Source organism: Camelus bactrianus, chromosome 6, assembly GCF_048773025.1.
Source record: "Camelus bactrianus isolate YW-2024 breed Bactrian camel chromosome 6, ASM4877302v1, whole genome shotgun sequence".
Taxonomy (NCBI): domain Eukaryota; kingdom Metazoa; phylum Chordata; class Mammalia; order Artiodactyla; family Camelidae; genus Camelus; species Camelus bactrianus.
The window spans coordinates 13,982,955-14,005,080 of NC_133544.1; the positions used below are offsets into that span (position 1 = coordinate 13,982,955).

The window sequence follows — 22,126 nt, forward strand, 5'->3', positions numbered from 1 at the left end:
CTTCATTCTGTAGCACTCTAACATTCAAATCAAAAACATTTGCTTCCATTGTTAAAATTGCTGCTTTCATTCCTTTTATTTCATTGATATCAGTTGATATTTTCCGTAAAAGACGGGAAATATTGTCTAGCTCGTTCAGTGAACAAGAGGAACTTGTTACAGAACCTAAGTCAACTGGCCCAGGTGAAAAGAAAGTCGGTAAAGATGGTGATGGAAACCTTGAAGACATTTTCATAAAATTCTCTCTCCCTCTTAATATTTGGTAATTGTTCTCTCACAGCCCTTTAAATTGTTTCATCAAAAGCAAAAGCAGTTATCAAGGCTGTTAGTTTAAGAAGTATTAAGAGTAAATAACATTTTAAAACCTATAACTGAAAAGATAGGATTGTACATTTCTGGAGTCAGAACTCAAAAGTAAATCTGAAAATGCTAAACAAACCAGACCAACATTTTCTTTGCTACAACTAAGAAACCCTAACACGCAGCTCCCTGTGTCCTGTCAAGTCCTCCTTATATAGCTCCTCTCTGAACAATAAACCCTATTATTACACTCAGAATCTGGCTTCTGATTGGCTGGAAGCAGACATGACACACAATCTTCTATTATTTACTTCATATGGGAAGGAGCACAGAAGATGTGAAGCATAAATTAAACAACTTAACATGAAGTACTTTTTATACTTGAATATAATGTGAACTTAATGTACTTTTGCCCCTTTCAGTTACCCATAATTTTCAAGCTTCAGATTATTTTAAAATTGTTTTATCTAGTATCTTGAGTTTCATTTCCCTTTGAAAATAGTAACAGGACAGTATTTGTCAATTTTCTTTGTAGGGAGAAGGCAGGGAGGGTAACTAGACCCATGATCACAGACAAACCTCTTTAAAAATTTATGTAGTAACAACGGAATTCAACTGTACTGACGTAAGATATAGTGAGAATTTAAAGATCAGGAAAAGGAGGACCTGGCCTTGGTTTGATACTAGATCATTATTAAATAGGTGATCTTCTCCCATTCTGTGGGCCGTCTTTTCATTTTCTAGATAGTATCCTTTGAAACATAAAAGTTTTTAACTTTGATAAAGTCCAATTTATCTTTTTCTTCGGCTGTTCGGGCTTTTGGTGCCGTATGTAAGAAACCATTGCCTAATCCAAGCTCATTTAGAGTTACACCTATTTTTTCTCTTAAAAGTTTTGTAATTCTAGTTCTTACATTTAGGTCTTTAATCCATTTTGAGCTAATTTTTATATATGGTGTAAGGTAAGGGTCCAACTTCATACTTTTGCATATGGATATCCAGTTGTCTGGCAACATTTGTTGAAAAGACTATTCTTTCCCCAATGAATTGTCTTTGAATCTTTGCTGAAAATCAACTGATCAAAAGCATATTGGTTAACTTCTAGATTCTCAATTTGACTCCACTGGTCTATATGCCAGTGCCAGTCTTGATTAGCTCTGCAGTTAAGTTTTGAAATTGCAAAATATAAGTCCTCCAACTTTATTATTTTTCAACAGTTTCGGCTATTCCAAGTCTTTTTAATTTCTATGTGAATTTAACAATCAGCTTGCCAATTTGCAAAAAAGCCAGCAGAAATATTAAGAGAGATTGAGTTGAATTCAAAGTCCTATTTGGGGAGTTATCACCATCTTAACAATATTAAAGTCTTCCAATTCAAGAACACAGAATGTCCCTCCAGAGCTTTAATTTGAGAAACGTCGTTTTTACCTTGGTTTACTCACTGAGCAACAAATAAGGTGCGCAAAATGTAAGGATGCAAGGTGGTAGACACAACTCCCCACAGCCTCTCCAAAAGAATTCTTACAAAGAATTGTAGCCTTTGGCTTCCCAGTTAAATAGGTGTCATTCATAGTAACAGAATAAAGAAAAAGTGCTGAACTTTATATAAGAATCTTTATTCACTTCTTCACTGTATCTATAAAATTAATCTAATGTTCAAAATCTTTAGACAGAAAATAATTTTCATAACTTACAAGGCTTTGGATTCACATGGAAGTTTTTAAGAGTACTAGCTGACCTGACAGAAGACAGATACAGCAGACAGGAAGTGCAACACATTCTCAGACATGAACCACGTGCAAACCAACTGGTTCACTAGAGGGCAGCAAACACAACTTAAATGAGAAAAGCAGGGAAAGTGGTCTGACAGGATGAGCCAGTCACAAGAAACAAGATGCCTAAAAAGAGCCCATCTGAGACTCCCTGTCATTCACCCATTATGCCCTGCCCAACTTTAGAACGCAAAATAAGCAAATACCCTACCACAGATTCCAACATAAATATCCACCAGCAGAGAAAGTTTACATATTCTTAGGAAACCAGAGCACAGAAAGGTTAAGGTCAGCTAGTAAGTGGCAAAGCCTTGTTTAACACCCAAGCAGCCTGGCTCCCTGAGCCCAAATTCATAATCACTACGTTAAGTATCTCTCTATGACACATTACATGGAACAAAACATGTCAGAGAAATCCATGCAGAGTAAGTCCTTTTTTACATATACATACGTCTGTGCATATAAATACATATACAATTCTACTTTGTACAGAAAGAATGGACATGCACATACATATTTTTTTAAATGCCAAGGATGACAGACATACACCAATCTGCAAGTGCAGTGCTTACCTCTGAGGAAGGCAGTGGGTGGAATAAAGGGGGGATTTTCCTTGTTTTCTCTGAATATAAAAACTTCTCTTTACTAAGAGTCTTTCAAAATGCTTCCAGTCCAAAATGATACATTAAGTTTATGTATTCATAGCATCTCCTTCTGGAGCATTCATGATAATGCAGTAGAGAACTTAAAAAGGGTACAAACCCTTAACAATACATAGTAGTGGATTACAAACTGGGTTTCTAAGATAATAATCCACTTCCTCCACTAAGGTGGAAGGAAATATCACACTCCCTATAGTTCTGTTGTTACACATTCTGTGTGTATGTAAACAAAAACTATACACTGAGTGCACACACTCCAAATTGATTTTGGTATACAAAATAACTCCATGGTTAGAAATACAGAGATTCCTGACTTAGCGAGTGGGGGTTAAGGAAGGGATCATTGCAGATTTCAACCACCTCTACAAAACAGAAAATATATGCACAAATACTGGCTGAAGCCAAGCAGAAAAGACAAAAAAGACACTGGGAAAACTGCAAGTGAGATGCAAGGTGGGAGTGACACGTTCATTAAGACAACAGATATTCACTAAGCTCCTACTGTATGCCAGGCACTGTTCTGGGTACTCAATCACAGCAATTAACAACACACACACACGAAACCCTGGTCAGAGCTTGTATTCTGCTGATGAGGGTAAGGAGATAAATCTCAAAACAAAACCGCATTTTACATTGAAAATATTTAAAGCCCTGAGTCCAGATAAAAATATCTAAACTATGAAAATATGAAATATTATTAGATAGTAATAAGATCTATGGAGAAAAATAAAGCCTCAGTAAAGTGGGTTAGGGAAGTGGGGTGGGGGCTGGGAAAGGCCTCACAGAGATGAGCAAGCTATGTGGAAAGCTGGAAGAAAACATTCCAGGGAAAGGGCAAAAGTAGCTCAGACACGCTCTTCCTTGAGCTCCGAAGGAGAAACACCAAGTATGTCGGGACAAGCAAGGAGAACAAACTGGAGGCAGGGAGTGGTGGTAGGTGAAGAAATCAGGAAGGGCTTTTTTTTTAACCTGGATTATAACAGGGAGCCGTCAGAGGGTTCTGAATAGGGGAGTGCTGTGATCTCATTTATGGCTTAAAAGGATCATTCTGCTGCTATGTGGAAAAGACTGCAGAAGGGGAAGTTTGAAAGCAGATCAGTAAGGACACAATTGTAATAATCAAGTAAAGTCACAGATGACGGCTTAGACTAGGGTAAAAGTGGCAAAAGTGAAAAGAGGTGGTGAATTTTAATAGCTTCCAAAGGTTGAGGCTGACAGGATTTGCTAGAGGAGGAAGGAGGGACAGAGGCTGAGAGAGAGAAGGAGAAAAGGAGAGAGAGAGGAAAGAAAAAAATGGCAGTAAGTTTGAAAAAAAAGAACAGTATCACTAGGTTTCTGGCCTGAGCAACTGGAAAGGTGGAGCTGCCATTAACTAAAATGAAGTGAGACTGCAGGGAGAGCAGATCGGAGGACAGGACTGTTAGCAGTTAGGTTTTAGACAAGTTTAAAAGGATTTATTACATATCCAGAAGAAATGTAGAATAAGCAGTTGGACAGGAATTAGGAATTCTGGCACAAGGTCCAGGATAGAGATACAAATCTGGGAGCTAATAGTGCGAAGAAATTGAGAGATTTAATCTGGATGAAGAGAACAAGGGGGCAAGCAACTGTGAGCAGCTGGAGCAATAAGCAAAGACTACGAAGGGTGTGAAACAGAAAGCAAGATTTTGCAAGTGGTATAGCCACAGACATTTACAAGATGTAATTTTTAATTTTTTTTAAAAAAGATTCTTTTCTATAGAAACTCAGTAAATTATCCAGGGAGACTAGGCAGCTAGTGGGAGTATAAGCTCCCCCCAGGGAAATGCATCTGCAATTTCAAGGCCAATTACAGCTCCTTGTCTGCTGTATTTAAAACAAAACCCACTGAAAGCTCACAGCCCACGCCACGACTCTAGGTAAGTCTTTGTACTGCCATTTCCTACACTAGGTGCCAGGTGTCCACAGACTTGTTGAAAAGAGCCTGCAAGTGAAAGGGCAAAAAAGCAAACAAAAACTGACTCTGAAGGAAACCAACCAGTAAGGGTCAAAAATGAGGACAGATAAAATAAAAGACTGAAAATCAAAGCAGGAAGTTTATCATCCAACTAACAGAATTTTCAAAAGAGAACAATGAAAACTGAAAACAATGTTCTATAGAGACATGAACAACCTAGAGAAAAATCCTAAATACTTCCAGAGGAAAAAACCCTCGTATTTATAATGGAATAAGAATTAACTTCTTAGCATGAACATTAGAAGCCTCAAGATACCAAAGTCACACCTTCAACCTTTTGAGGATTAGAATTCTGTACCAAGTCAAAGTATCAATCAAATACTTTACATTTCTAAGCACTCAGAAAATTTATCTCCCAGATTTATTCTTAAGTTTCTTTATGACATGATGACAAAATGGAAGACTATATTGAAAAGATAAAGTGGGATCCAGGAAATGCAGAGCAAACTCAGGGAGGAGTAAATTCTGGAATGACAGCCTTGAAGCAGACCTAGAGAGCAATCAGTCAGATGAGCAGAAGAGGACAGAGGCTCTAGCAAGAAGGCACCTAAGAAAAAAGGGAAACCCAAAGATTTAACAGTATAAAATGACAGTCCTTCACACTATAATACAGGTAGGCAATGCAAGAAGAACAGGGGGGAAAAAGAAGAATCTAAGAAAAACAAAACGCTGTATACAAGGGGAAAAAAAAAAACTCTAGGGAACTCCTAAATGAAGAACTGTAGAAGCTGTAAACTCAGCCCTGAGAAATGTTTATAGAGCCTTAATGATGTAAATGCTGCATATTGGTTCTCAAATTTTACAGTCAACCTACAAAGCACGGTAATCATAACTAGATAAACAGAACAAAATGTAAATTCAATCTTCTTCAGCAATATAAAAGTAAAAATGACACAATTTAGAAGGTGGGTAGATGAGAAAAGATATCTAAGAATGAAAGGACATAAATATCCTTATATTTGGGTAGTCAAAATATACTGAGATATAGCTAATCAAATAAGAAATAGGTATTTAGGTGTATTACTTAAAATTACAAAATAATCAATAGATGAAGTAAAAAATAGTGATTTTATTACACGGGTTTAGAGGCAAGGAAAAGTGTGTTAGATCCTGATTTATCACAGCAAGAAGTCAAAAGATACCATCTATAGTTGGTGAATTAAAAAACAATGGTGTAAGCATATTATTACAGACATGGAGACAATAAAAGAAAATCATAAACAGAAGCATTTAAAAGTGGTGGCCTCTGCAAGAACCAGTATGGAAAATAATGAAGCAAAGAATGATCTGTTCTGTTTTTCCAAATTTTCTACTGGGAGCATATATTCCATACTGTAAAATATTCTACTTTAAATATAAGATTTTATTCAACATATACCAAATAGAAAAAAATAAAAGGAAATCCAAGCCTAGACACATCGTAGCAGAACTCCAGAACACCAAAGACAAAGGGAAGATCTTGAAAGCAGCCAGAAAAAGGACAGATCACCTACAAAGGAACAGTAGACAATTAGAAAAACAGAAGTCCACTCAACACTAGAAGACAGAAGACAATGGAATAATACAAACAGGGTGTGGAGAGGAAACAACTGTCGTTAACCTAGATTTGGGTTTGCAGCAAAACTACTGCAATTGAACAAAAGAAAAAATGTGCCTGTGGGTAAACAGTCTCTTGGGAAATTTACCACCAATAGACTTGTTCTAAAGAAGTTTCCAAAAATACTTAAAAATACTGGAAAATGATCATTCCCAAATAATATTCAAGAAATCTGAGAACAAAAAAATAAACACGGACGTAAATCTGAGCAAATACTGCCTGGATAAAATAATAATAGTCAATTCAACCAGCTCTCACACACAAAAAAACTAAATAACAACAACAAAAATAATAATGGTGCCAAAAAATAACAATAATAATAATGGCGCCCAAGTTATGCATTAAAAAAAAGACCAAAATGAAACTCTGGAAACAATGTAAAGTCAGAGAGAATAAAGACTGGAGCTAAGGTATTCTAAAGTCCATTTACAGTATGTGAATGAGGTTAGAGTATTAACTTTTGGAATGTTCAATTAAATTTGTGTGGTAAAATTTCAGTGGTAACCAGTAGGAAAAAAAAAAAAAAAAACAAAACAGAAAGAGTTTAAAGTAATTACAAAAAAAAAAAAAAAGTTGGGCAACCAACAATTACAACAGTAATAAAAAAAAATCTTTAAAAAGGCAAAAAATGAAAGCAAGCAAATACAAATCAAAGGTGACAGAAACTACTCCATCAATAATTCTCATAAATGTGAATGGCTTAAACTCTCCAATAAAAGGCAAGCTCAGATTGAATTTAAAAACAATAATCTAGCTTTATGATAGTTAAGAGATATACATGCCTTGAGCATAAGGACAGAGAAGACTGAAGACATATAAGGCAAATACTAACTAAATAGCTATATTAATATCAGACAAAACTGAGTTTAATATAAATGCATCATTTAGTAGAGAGAATGATAAAAATGAAAGGTTCAACTCATCAGAAAAATGTACCTTCCTGATTCAATTTAAATATATACGCACCTAGGTTAATAAACGAAACAAAATCTAACAGAAGTACAGAGAAATTAAGACAAATTTGTCATCCTGATAGGCAATTTCAAAACTCTCTCAATTACTAAGTCAAGCAGACCAAAAACTCAGCAAGGTCAAGATATGAACAACACTAACTGTAGAATTTTATCTACTAAATGCAAAATTCTCAATTCAACAATTAGAGTCCACTTTCTTCCAAAACACACGTGGAAGAGGTAAAAAATGATCATCTTAAGCCTCAACCATTTTCAAATATGTATTATATAGATCCATTATCTGACCACAATGCAACTAAGTCCACAGTATACAATTTAAACATGGGGGGTGGGGCAGTAATAGGTTTATTTATTTATTTTAATGGAGGTACTGGGGATTGAACCTAGGACCTTGATACCACTGAGCTATACCCTCCTCACACAGCATATAACTTAAAAAGATTTAAAGACAAAAAAAACAAAACTTCCTATACTATAAATTAAAAGCATTTTCAAATAACTTATGGGTCAAAGACGAAATCATAATGGGAATTAAAGACAATTAGAATGATAATGAAAAAATTACACATCAAACCTTGTGACATGCAGCAAAAACGGCATGTCAAGAGAAATGTATAGCTTAAATGTTTACAAATGTTAAAAAAAGGCTAAAATAAGTAAGAAAAAATATAAATGGATCTATTAAAAATAACAGCAGAAATCCATGAAATAGAAAACACATTAAAAAGATAATCAATAAAGCAAGAATTATTGTTGTGGTAAGTCTTTGAAAAAACTTGGAAAAGACTGGTGTCTCCTGGTGACAGATTATTCCAAGACAAAAAGAGAAAAAGCAAAATACTGTGAGGTGGCTAGCCTAGTAAAAATGCAGAGACCAGGAAGATGAGAAAACACTAGCAACAACTCATGCCAATTCACGTGCATATTTAGATTTTTAAAAATTTGTCACAAAGCTATAAAACAGTGAGCAAGCACACTGATCAATGACCGTGGGGTCACTTCGCACTTGCGAACAAATGAAACCAGTAAGAGTACTAGCAGTCCTCATCAGTACGGGCACTTGGTACCTTCTCAATTTTTTTTAACCTTTTACTTTAAAACAAAACAATGATATAGAAAACCACACAAAAGCAACAGCTTAATGAGTGTTTATAAGGCAAAACATCCTTACAACTACCAACCAGGTCAAGAAACTAGCACTATGTCAGCCACCTGACAAGACTCCCTCCATGTGCTCCATCCTAGTCGGTCCTTTCCAAAAGTAACCACTGCATGCCTTTTATAGTAAATCTAGTCTGTGGTCTTATCACACAGTGTATGTACTAGACATTAAAGCTTAACCTCACCCCTTTTATTCTTTTAATCTAGAATTCTCAGGCTGACCTACATAGTGCCCCAGACACCACGCTCTGCATGTTGCATAGTCATGCGCAGCAACCAACACGCTCCTCTGGCCTCTGCACTTCCTGCAAGCTGACTGCCGGATCAGAGGCTTGATCAATCCCATTCAAATCCTTTGGCAAGACTAAGACAGTGTTTTATTCTTTCATAGAGGAGGAACAAATGGCTGATTTTTACTTAAAAAAAAGAAAGTTTTAGGAGCCATTAATGACTATTTCCTAGATTCATTAATTTACTGTTAAGTTGGGGGGATCTACTCTATCATCTTGTTATTACGTATTACCTAGAATTTTAAGAGATGCTTCTTTCATCTACTATACCACAATAGGTGACAAACATTTTCTATTTCAAGTTGTGTGGGCTTTATGGTCTGTTGCAACTACTCAATTCTGCGGTTGTAGTACAAAAGCAGGCACATTCAATATATAAATGAACAGGCATGGCTTGGTTCCAGTAAAACTCCATTTACAACAACAGGGACTAACTCTTGTCCTATTTTGTTCCCCAGTGGCACCATCCCAGAAGAAAGCATAAATGCTCAATAACTATTTCTCTGGTTTTCAAAACAATGAATTAATATCTATTATCCTCCAAAAGGACCAATTAAGGGTTTACTTTTTAAAAATATCATCATGAAATCATAGATTCAAGCCAGTTTGATGGGGTTTAATCTATTGCAAATTCTTACCCTTGCTGAAGCTCAAATCCAGTTTCCAACTGCTTTTCAGAAACTGGTCCACTTAACTTTCCGTTAGTACCTACTGGCTGTTTTGAGGGTTTTCCTGTTCTCAGGTCCATCATTTATTGGAATTGCACATAACACTGACATGGCAAATTGCACACTACAGTCAAAGGCTTTTTTTAAAAAAAAAAAAAAAAAGAGAATGAAGAGACAAATGTAGGATGGAATCATAAGGCTTCGTGAAATAAGTAAATCTGAGATGACCCTGGAATAACTTAAAGGATACAGCTGAGGAATGAAAAAATACACTCCAGCATTAGGAAAGTATTAAATACAGTTTTGGTAGGTTTTTTTTTTTTTTTTTTAACCAGATCTCAACAGAAGAGGAAAAGAACAAACTAGAAGCTTTCCTGATGTGAATAAAAAGAACAGGCCGGAGGGCAGTAGAGAAGGGCTGGGGCCAGATAATGGAGCTGCCTAAAGGCCAGGCTGATGGCATCAGTCCTGGGCAATGCATAGCAGGGGAGACACTATAAAGGTTCTCATCTCACAAAGAGTCACATGATCAGAGTCACACTTTAGCCAGGAAGAGTCTGTGCAGGGGGTGGGGGGTGGGGTCTCTGAGAGAAAGGAAGCAGAAAGATCAGCTGGAAGTATGTCAGGTACAAGGCGACAGAGCAGTACCACTGGGACAATAAGGAAGATCGGGCAGGTCAAAGACAGGATACTCAGAGAGGGTAGATTTAAAGATAAGACTAAGTTCAAGAGAATGAAGGAATAGCGAAAGGATGAATGTAGGTATCTATGCATCTTTGAGTAGCTTTCCAAAGACTGGCAAAATACTGATAATTATTAAAGCTGAGTGACTGGGTCCATGGGAATTCATTGCACTGTTCTTTCCATTTTTGAGAACATTAAAAATTTCCCTAATAATAAGATTTTTTTAATTCTGAAAAGTGTAGGTATAGATTTCCCTTATGGTCCCTTTTTCTATTTTGGGGTCTACTGAGCACTTTTCTCATAGTATAACTAACATTTCATAAATACTCATTGGAAAATATTTAATGCCGAATGAAAACAGTGTAAGGATGAAATATCATTTAAATTATTACCTTGACTTTTCTCTGTGTTATCTCCTTTTGTTTCCTCTTCTTTAATAGGTGAATTTATTCTGGGGGTCCTGCTTTGCCCCTGGACCATTTCTGCAAGCAATTCTTCTTGAGAAGTTCGAGTTCTGGGAGCAACTGGAAGTGTCTGTTTCTGTGAGACTTTTATATAAAAAGCAAAAAAGATGAAAATCCAAATGCAGTAATATATCAAAACTCAATAGCGAGTGTCATATAAATATAAATGCCCCCTTGGGTTTAGAACATAAAAGGAGTTAGAAACAGTTCACAAATACCTCATTTTTCCTTACACTATTCCCTGACATAGTTACCCATACATATGTAAACATCTATGGATTTTAAACTACATGGCATTAAAACATTGTAGCACACGTGTATTCATTTTTAACCGAATGCAGTTTGGGTTCTGCTTCATGATTCTATAACAATTTCAAATTGTAATTCAGACAACCTAGGTAAAGAAAGAATCTGAACGTTATTTCTCACAACTGTAAAAGCAGGAAATTTCAAGATCACAGTAAATGTCTAAATTTCTCACTACTCTAAACATTCAATATTGCTGACGGACCAAACAAGGGAATGTAAATAGAGGAAATTATTATGTCAAGTTGTTAGCCTTTGCCTGATAACCCTTACCCTATATGCCAAAATCTGTTTATGTTCAAGGTTAAATTAGGGATGAGAAGAAAGGGGACAGATGACTATTAGGCTCAAAAGTTGCGAGCAGTTTACTTCACTTAAGGAAGGGGTCACATAAGAGATGCAAAAGAGAACAGAAAAGCAGAACAATGCTATAAGAACAGTCATCAAATCCATAATAAAAATAAAATTTAAAAATTTAGAGTGGGTAACCATCATAGCTTATTAATAGAAAGTTCTGAACACTTGCTACAGCGCATGGGGCATAGAGGACAGAATTTAACGGCAATGTGGCACCCATGATTTGGTTTGCATTTCAGAATGAGCTTTATGGAAGATCAGATTACAGCTGACTCTTCTCCTTGTTTTAAAAACGTGTTAATACCTTTATATTCTTTCATAAAATAACAGTACTTCCACTAGCATTGGGACAGGAACATCACAAATGAGTCAATTCTTCATCATATTCCACTAATGAGTTCTATCAGAAGGAAAGAAACCAATCTATTTCTATACTAGACAAATTTTTCTAATTTCAGCCTTTTAATATCTTCTAATTTTACTCCCTTTTATACAATATAAATTCATATCTAATGTTGACTCTAATACTATAAATATGAAAGTCTCATATTTATCAAAACTCCCTTTAAAATTTCCATATTTCACACACTACAAAAGAGTAAAAGGCATTACAATTCCTCAAAGAACTAAGTTCCACTGACAGTTGGGAAAGTTTCTCAAACTGGTCAAATCTTTTTTTTAAACAAACAAAAGGATTTATTTACAAAGATAATTTGAAATTCAGTAATATTCAAACAAAAAAAAAGAAATTCAGTAATTTTCAAGCCTTTAAAAACAATATGGAGAGAATTAGGCTCCTTAGTATTTTGTTTCCATTTATTTAATTGAAGTATATATATAGTCAGTTTACAATGTTGTGTCAATTTCTGGTGTACAGTATAATATTTCAGTCATACATATATTCATTTTCAGTCTTTTTCACTACAGGTTACAGCAAGATATTGAATATAGTTCCCTCAAATCTCTCTTTAATTATTCTTCTCTGAGCCTCACCTTGGTCCTGACGTTTGGCAGGCATCTTTATTTTTACAACACTTTGTGGAGCAATCATCTCTAACTTACTTAAGAGTTGTAGAAATCTCTTAATGTCAACATAATACATTTAAATTACCTGTAGAATAGTTAGTTGTTTTTGTGACAGATTCTTGAGCTTCAGATATAGCCTTCAAAATTAGATTCTTGTTAGCTTGTTTAGAAGGTGGAAGTGAAGGTCTAAAAAAATTAAGAAAAGTATTTTGATAAATTTTAGATTTGAGTTCTTTACAAGCTAGCCATCCATTTATACCTTCGTTGTATCCTTCTCTAGGTTTGGAACAGACTAGCTGTAGTTTTTAGGAAATGCCAACTGGATTGGAACCTTATAACTTTTTTTTAAAAAATGAATTTGGATCAACCTTCCTCCCACTCACATTACAATTTCTAGTATTTGCAATCTTCTCCAATTTTAGGCAATTTCTCTTTCATTAATGTTAAGTGTTTCTGAAAAACTGATGGAAAAGTCTTGTATGTGATTAAGTTTATATTTTCATGGTATCTTCTTCAAGAAACCCAGAAGACTCCACCAGGCAATAAAAGATCAATTTACAAACATATTCAGGTACCTCCGTTCAGGTTTTGCTGGCACAGACACACTGCTGGAGATGCTTCCTGTACGGGACCCACAATCATCATCTTCCTCCTCCTCTTCTCCATCATGATTGAGTTTTTTTACTTTAACAACTGAACTTACCACAGGCAACTTTCTCTTCCGGAAGTTTTCTTCCTGAAATAATATAAATTTACACTTACTTAGTTTCAAAAAATAACAAAGTTCTTTCACAGAATATCCTTTCTTTTATTTACTTATTTTTTTAACATTTTTTTTATTGAATTATAGTCAGTTTACAATGATGTGTCAATTTCCAGTGTAGAGCACAATTTTTAAGTTATACATGAACATACATATATTCATTGTCACATTCTTTTTCGCTGTGAGCTATGACATTCTTTCTTTTAAAGAAAAAGCCAGGCATATTAAGAATTTATGGGCTATTTCCCTAGTTTCTTATCAAAATACAACTAATATCCCTAATAGCCAACCCTTATCTAAAACAAAAACTAGTGCTTTACACTCATTTATAAACAGTAGCATATTGCACTGCTAAGGAAACCAATAAAATAGTTACTCGATTGTTCACTAGCAACTGCCATGAAGGATCTAAAACTGATTTAAAACCTTCCCAAAATTTTAAGGTAAGGTTAAAGATATCTCAAATGTTAACTTCCGAGGAAAGTAAACAAGATGTAAACTATCTGTAAAAGCCAGTTGTGGAGAGGAAAAACTGACTGGTATATTATGTTGAATAGCAGAGAAATCAGTTTAAAATAAATTTGCAATGTGTTTACTTATTCCGTATACAATTCAGTATTAAGAACTGCCAATTTTCAGCTTAGCAAGCCAGAATTTAAAAGTATATACAAACCTCAATACTCATCTTTTCTGAGTTGTTTCTGAAGAAGGGACTGTAAGTCTCCTCCAAGTTGTTAAGCACTTCTGGTTCACACAAACGTCCTGTTTCATATACCCGGCTATTCTGCATATCAAGTTGCTTGGCAGCATGAATACTGTTTTGCTGTTGTTGAAATTGCAACCTGTTTAAATGAGCACTACTTTCTGCATTTCGACTTGCAGGTGGTCGATAAATTTCAATAGAAGGGCGAGAAGAGCCATATGTAAGTGTCACTGTAGGTTTTTTCTGAGATAAGGGATTCTCCTGCACAAAATTGAGGTCTTCATCAATGAGATCATCTGGTTCTGGCTTAATATCAATCACATCTTCAGATGGTGCTGGCTCCCTCAAAGGTTTCACTGTCGACATTAGTCGGGTTGCAGCTCCATCATCGTAAGTTTGTCTATTAAAAAATGAAAACAAAAAGGATGTGTTATCAATTTAGAGCAATACCTTAAACTCTTCCAAGAATATTTACATAATCTTAATAAAAAAGTGTGGATAATCCTTTTAGATTTCTATTAAAAACTTCTCTGAAATTGTATTCTTTTTTTTAAGCTTTGACTACATTTTAGATAAAAGATAATCATACTTTGGTCTTATCCATTCATTGTTTTAATCCAAAAAATTGCTCAAGACCAACTCACTGTTTCCAAAAGATTCTGAAAACAGTAATTTAAAGATACATTAACTAGTATAAATGCCACATATACATACCCATCTACCTACAGGAGTCCACACAGGACTCTTACCTGACATTAGTGGCCTTCTGCTCCTGTGAACTTGTAGAAACTCTAGAATCTCTTTTTTCAGGTCTAGTGCTGGAAACTGCAAGAGGTGGCACCGCAGCTTCGTGCCTTCTCTCATCTCCCCGACTGAAACCACTCTTGCTTGAAGGCACGTTACTCTCAAAGATGTTGGTATCAGAAGACTTTAGACTGGAGGAATCTAGAAAGAAAAATACATGATCTTCTTAATCTTTTTTTATTACTCTAAACCTCCACTGCCTCCTCACCAGTTTAAAAGCAGTAAGTGTTCTTCCACATTTTTAATGCCTAAATGATTATTTCACACATAGTGATATAGTATTTTATCCAACTTACTGTTACTGGACTTTTTAAGTAATTTTCAGTTGTAAAATACTGAAACATCCTTGAAGCTCTATTATTACACACATCTGTAATTATTTTCTTAGGATAAACTGCATGGTTTCCCTTCCTTTGGTTAAATTATCTTTGAATTATATTAAATTCGTTGCTCTTAATTTCACAAAAATTAGTTGCTTCCTTAAAAAGTTCAAATGAACTACTGTTTTCAAATTTATGGGTTTTTTCCTCAAAGCAGTATAAATGGCTTTAGAAACACAATCATATGCTAGAGCAAAATAAAAAATAAAAACCCAGACATGATTTCATGAAACTTACCAGTTGTTACAGAACGAAGTTTATCTAATACACCATGAAGCCTAAAAAAAAAAAAAAAAAGTTAAAGATAATCAAGATTTAATTTCGGCTCAGGCAAGCACCTCTTGCCTGTGTGGCCTGCTGTTGCCTATAGCAGTGTAACTATTAAACTTTCCTAAACTTTACCCAAAAAAAAGATTTAATTTCAATGGTCCCTCTAAATTTGATGGCATTATAGACCGAATCTTCAGATAAATATTGATATATAGTACCAAATAATATTTAATGGATAAATGGTATTAAACTTAAGTTCCACATTTTAAAAAAAGGCTTTAGATGAATACTGTAGAAGCCAATCAAAAATCACATTTTTCATCATTATTTTCAACATCTAGCCTCTGCAAAAAATAAGGGTAAGGCTATCATCTGACCATACAGCCTTGATCCACAAAAAATATCATTTTGTTTCATAAGGACTAAAGATTCAACGCAGTTTATGATAAAAGAACAAAATAGCACAAATTTATAATATAACATTATTACAATTGCTTTATGCACAGTTTAAATTTACTTTTAATCTATTTATATAGTTTCTGGAACAACTTAACTGTGAGAGGTGAGAAAACTTCAAAATAATCTCAAAATATACTATATCACTTCACTATTACTTTCAAAACTAATTCTGTAAACAAGTACAGGTCGCAACTTTGCTTACAATGTAACCTATTTCAGTAGTTACGTGCCAGGCAGATTTGCCTTATAATCCTTCCAGAAGGCCATGCCTCCTGAAGACACAAGAAATATCTCATAATAATGCTTCACCCAGGACCCAGTCACATGACACTGTCCCCAGGACACAATTATTGCAGGCCTCCAAAGAATCAGAATAGTCTGTGGCTGACAGATGTCAATGAACACTTAGGAAAGGGAAGTGCCAAAACAGACACCATCACTCGCATCAGTACATGTCAAAGAACTGAATTTATGGCAAGATGAGAGAGTTGAATTAATCTGATTTTAAATGCAAAACCATTTAGTAATCTGTTTATATAAAAAAATTTGTCAACTTATCTGAGAAAGGACCTACTAGCTCAATCTCCCATATTATATTAGTGGGACTCAAAGTTGACCCAGAAGTCCAGACATAAAAAATGTGCATGAAACAAAACAAGTACCTGGACTGCTGAAGGCTTTATTTAAAACAAAAAAAAAGAAAAGAAAAAGGGAGTACTCATGATAATGGTAATTTCCCCAGTCAAAAGCATCATGATCTTTTTTGGTAAATTCCAGGGACAAAGTGTAACAGGTGGGTTAGGTCACCCACGCTGCAGGAGCATATGTACCAAAACATTTAAGAAACAACCGCTGCACTGAATGTTCCTCAAAGCTGCGTAATATAAGCCTAGAGCTGTGTGGAATTTCAAGAAAGCTTCACAAGAGTTGTAAAGGACATAGTTGCTCCATCATCAACTTGTGCTGTAATTGGTGGTTCCCAGTGAGGACCCTTATATGAGTACTTCCTGCTCTATTCTCAGCCACATCATTACCCTCCTCCAGCCTTCACTCTGCCTCATACCTGGTACCAGAATCCAGCCTGCCTTCTCAAACTGAATCTTACGCTTTTAGTCAGTATTCTCAACTAAAGGCGTGTGAGGTTTGAAAAAAGTCATTGCAAATTGTATTAATTTATGTTTGAACACAAAGTTGTCTATTTTAAAATTCCAAACTTTGAAAAGTTCCAAACGTTAAAAAAAATGATTTGAAATTTTGTCAAAAAAACTTGCTCCCTAAGTTAACTCACTGGAGAAAGCAATTCAGGAAGTTAACCCAGTCCAAAAAAACATCTGTAACTGGTTTTGGTGGAGAGAAAGGAAAAAGATGCTGAAGTTTAAAAAAGAAACATATTAACTACAATCAACACATACTAAGGACGTGCTATGGGCCAGGCACAGCTATAAGCGTATTACACTCATTTAATTCTCACGACCACTCTATAAAGGTGATTCACTATTCCCATTTTAAAGAAACCAAGGAAAGAGGCAGATCCAGGATTCAACCTTGGCAGTCTGGCTCCAGAGGCTGTGCTCTCAATGCTCACAACACTGAATCTGACTCTCCTGCCAGGAACCTCTTTTCCGACAGAACACCTACTCTTGATTTGTGCCAAACTTTGGTCTGAGGGGTAAATATTCAGAAACATACCATACGGTGAATCGAATTGTGTTGTTCCCTAGAAACAGGGACAGGTCCTCTGTCATTTGGTCCTGACTTTTCTTGTTGGCCACCATCACCATAATGTAATCAGGAAGTTCTTCATCTATTTAAAAGGAAAAGTATATAAAAAACTTTTTAAGCTTTCCTTAACATTTTCTTCTACTTAAAAGCTGACGTGCTAGAAAGTATAGACGTAGCTGTAAGAATATCTCAGCTCTACTGGAACTTGGTTGGACAAAAAGTAAAATTTTCTTTCTCTTTATTTCATAGGTATTTCAATTATTAGAAGGATGGGAATTAGGAAGAACTAATGAATATTTACACAACTAAATTCTCTAAATTACAGTACCACACCTGAGAATGTATTCACTTCCTTTAACCTTTTTAATATTGGTCAATAATTTCAGAGAAGCTTCTTCCAGAAAGCACAACAGACGTTTCCCAAAAATAATAACTGAATTTTGTTTAGTTTTGTGTGTCTGTTTTCAAAGTGATACTCATTTCCCAAGGAACATCTTTATTCATAGTAAAGGCAGATTTCAATTACTCAGGGTAACAAACCTGCAGCAACATCAAACAAATTAACACCACCCAAAAAGTCTGTATCATTTTGAAAACTTGATCTTAAGATTAAATAATTTCTAATCAAATCACTGTTTCATTCTTATATCCTCATAACACAGTGAATGAGGGTGAGGTCAACAACCAAAAACAACAAAAACAAAACTCTCCACAAGAAAAATACAAAAAAGGAAAGTCATTTACCATGAATTCTAATTTCTACCAAAAAATTCCTTTAGATCCTTTTATACTGTAAATACTCATAACATTTCTATGAAGGCAAAAAAGTTCATTTCGGAAGTACTGTCAGACATTTGTTTCAAGAAATATCAAAAATCCAGTTCAAGAAAAACACAAATACATTGTAAAAGCCCAATCTATAAATGGAAATAAGAGAAATCAGAATATTTGATGGAAGCACGCAATCCAATGTGAGGAGATAAAAGCAAGGACAAGTAGCCAGCCATTTATTTTCTTTGTCAAGTATCAAAAGGCTCCCACTGCTTTCTGGCAATTTAAGTAAATAAGCCTGGTAGCTTCTTTATGTAAAGTGTTCCTACTATGGGCTGCCACTGGTAATCCAAGAAAGGGAAACAAAGTTGGAGCACTTTGGCAGTTTTGATAGTTTTTCTCCCTCATAATGTCTGTCAATCACGAGAACAGGCTGCGCTTTCTGACACTATGTATTAGTTTGTATTTTCTAAAATTTTACAAGATCGGTGGTTGTTCTGGTACAGGATAGGGACAGGGAAAGGAAGGGAAGGGATACAAAGGAACCCCAGGAAAACCCAAAGGGAAACTTTGCGGAGTGAGGGATAATTCCTTAGCTTGATTATGGTGTATACATATCAAGACACAGCAAACTGTACACTTCAGGTGGAGTTTAATGTATACCAATTATATTTCAACAAAGCTGTTAGAAATTCATACATTGTTCTCTCAGTAGATACAAAATGAGAAATAATCTAATAAAAAATTAATGTGTTCATGATACACTCCTACAGAATTCTTATAGTTCTCAAGTTCATCTAAAATCTATGTACTGAAAAAATAGTAAAGATGTTGAAGGTTTCTGCAAACTCATACTTCTAGAACGTGAATGAAAGACTGTTCTGAATTATATCTATCATTTCACTAAAGTACTCCATTTAAACACACAAATGAAACCTTATCAACTCAACAAAAAGTTGTTCACCTTTGAATCTCACCCAATGTCCTGAAAATAGATATTCAAATATTTACTAAAGGATTACTTCCATAACCTTAAAGGTTTCCAGGACTCTTTCCAGCACAAGGAAAGGGATTAGAAAGTCACTCTTTTCAGAAGGACAATGATGTATATATACATACACAAATAATTTGGTAGCTAATTGTAAATAATATATACTTTCATTTCAAATAGAGTCTAGTGGTGACCCCTATTTAACCGCTTAATCTAAATTTATAAAAAAAAAATTAAGTTTTCAGCTGGGCCACTCAGACACAACCAATATGAAGTCTCTGCTCTTGAGAAATTTCCAGTCGTAAAGCAGAGACAAACAAGCTGAGCAGCTGTGCTAAGACGTTAACAGCTGGGACACTAAGTTCTAGAGAAGTGACTCCTATCCTTTTGTTAGCTCATCAACTTTGTATTATGAAGTTACCGTAACAGAAACACCAAGGACCCAGAAGACCTGAGTTTCTGCATCTTAAACCTGCTGCTGACCTGATCTACTTAGCTAGCCCTCCCCAAACTTCACTTCTTCACTTGTAAAAGGAGTAAAGTACCTGCCATCCCCACTCTAGCATTGTATTCAGGAACAAACAGACTATACAAAAATATTTTGAAAATTATAAAATACATGGTACCTTTAGTACAATTACATTTCACACTGGACTACTTACAACCAGGTTTTTAATAGGCTCAAAATTCTTGGTTTGAGATTTTTGATAATTGATAGGAATCATCAATAAGATTTAATTTAAACTCAATTAATATGTGTTCATGCTTTCATGTGCTAGAATTAAGAAAGTTCTCATGGTAGGTTTTCTCTGCATTTCTTTGACCCAAAACAAGTTCTTGGCACAAAACAGGCATCCATGAAGTGTTGAATTAATTAAAGAATAAATCAATCCTGGTTCAGCTTCATCTTTAACTTCTGAGCCTCAATTTTCTTATCCATTTAAATCTTACAATTCTGACAAGTAATTTATAAAATGTACTCAGTATGTGGTAAATTAGCAATTCTCAAACAATTTCATCTCAGGCCCCCTTTACACTACTGAAAATTACTGATGATCCCAAACCTATTCATACTTGCCATACTAGAAATTAAAACTAAGCATTTTTAGACTCATTTAAAATGATATACCTATCATGTTAACAATAAATCTATGTTAACATAAGATTATTTTTATGGAAAAAATCTTGTTTTCCAAAATAAAATAAGTGCAAAAATGTTATATTTTTGTAAATCTCTTTAATATTTGGTTTAAAAGAAAACAGCTGAATTCCAGTTTCTACTTCTGCATTTAATCTGTCGTGCTATTGTTCTCAATGAAGAACGTGAAGAAAATCTGACCTCAGGTACGTAACTGGAAAAGGAGTATTTTAATAGCATTTTCAGATAATGTGGCTATTCTTCTGTATCAAAAACTCAACAAGTGGGAGTTTCTTAAAGATTAGCAACAATACAGAAACTAAAAATGTATCAATGACCTTTTTGTACTCTGCTACATGAAAAATCCATTGATCCATCCTGCAGAAACTTTTAATGGATATTTTATCCTTGTACAATTTTACAAAATCATGCATTGGTCATTTGAAAAACACTGGTTCACTGAGCTATACAAACCACTGACAAACCACATAACATTTTGTTATGCAATACAGAAGAATCATTTGCTGATATCACCACTGACTTCATCAGAAATCCTGAAGTATTGTAACGCTGTCAAGTTTACGAGGGAAGACAAAAATTTTCCAAAATTCTAATTTTCATTTGAAAGTTCAACCTCTGTCACTGGCAAAAAAAAGTCTCAGTTCCTTTGCTCACTTCCAGGAAATGTCTGCCAAATACCCAAATGTATACAACTAGCTTGGCAGCCCATCTTAGAAGTTAAAAATGAAGTTCCAAAGGTGAGACGGGGGAGGATAAATTAGAAAGAAATGGGATTAAGAGATACAAACTACTATAAATAAAATAGGCAATAAGGATTTACTGTACAGCACAGGGAATTATATTCAGTATCTTATAATAACCTCCAACAGAATATAATCTGAAAAAAGTACACGTATATGTAACTCAAATCATTTTGTGTATGCCTAAAACTAACGCAATACCATAAATCAACCAAACCTCAACTTTAAAAAAGTTCCATGAAAAAGATGGCTAGTTCAGTTTTCAACTCAATCACATGAATCCTCTTCCTTAAGACAACCCATCACATTCAGTATGGCAGAAGTACTTTATGAGTAGTTCCTATTTCCTCACGTAACATATTAAAAAACTGTAATCAGGGCCAGGGGTTAAAAAATATTTCAATTTATGAATTACATTTGTAAGTGAAACTGGCCTCTTTTTTTTTTTAACTGCAAGTGGAAGGGTGGTGAATATGATAATTTCTTGTAAACTTTGGTGTGAGGTATTGATTCAGGTTTTCACCCACCATTACTTTGGCACAATCCAAACGTCAGCACAGTGAAGATGGCAAATATCTGTCAGTATTAATATGAAAATGGTTTCGACTTCAGAGAACCTTGGGGTCTCCCACACCTGGAGAATCACTATCATTAAGTGGTAGCTATTATTTTTGTAAGAGGCACCAGCTTTGGAGCCAAACAGACCCAGGTCTCAATCCGTAAAACCTTGCTCAAGTCAATTATTCAAAGCCTCGGTTTCCTTTCCTGTACAACTGGGGCACACTACCACTTACCTTCTTCCAGTGGACTACTCGGGATTAGCATAACCAATGTATACACAACAGTGAAGAACAGTGCCTGGCCCAGAAGAAACATTCAAATTATAAATCATAAGAGAATAAGAAGAAAAAGGACACATTACTGCCCGGAGATAAGAAAGGGACAGAAAAAAAAAAAAAAAGAGAGACAGACAGAGATCTGAAAACAAAACTCACTGAACCATGACAGAGGCAAATGCCACAATGCATCAAACATTCATATGCAAAATACTAATTCTAAAAAATGAAGATCAAGAAGGAAAGGGAATAGGAAAAAAAAGAAAAAAAT

The 22,126-nt window shown here is 35.0% G+C and overlaps 1 protein-coding gene across 4 annotated transcripts in view; it reads right to left on the minus strand.

Moving 5' to 3' along the window:
• ZC3H14 (zinc finger CCCH-type containing 14) overlaps positions 1-22,126 on the minus strand; it is a 37,096-nt gene that overhangs the window by 14,029 nt on the left and 941 nt on the right. For all 4 annotated transcript variants that reach the window (XM_074365171.1, XM_074365173.1, XM_074365170.1 and 1 more), the window contains exons 3-9: positions 17,326-17,440; positions 15,145-15,185; positions 14,473-14,668; positions 13,694-14,123; positions 12,833-12,993; positions 12,343-12,443; positions 10,497-10,652 (exon numbers count right to left, since the gene is read on the minus strand). In XM_074365171.1, the coding sequence (XP_074221272.1) occupies positions 10,497-10,652; positions 12,343-12,443; positions 12,833-12,993; positions 13,694-14,123; positions 14,473-14,668; positions 15,145-15,185; positions 17,326-17,440 (1,200 nt within the window). The remainder of the gene's footprint in view (positions 1-10,496; positions 10,653-12,342; positions 12,444-12,832; positions 12,994-13,693; positions 14,124-14,472; positions 14,669-15,144; positions 15,186-17,325; positions 17,441-22,126) is intronic.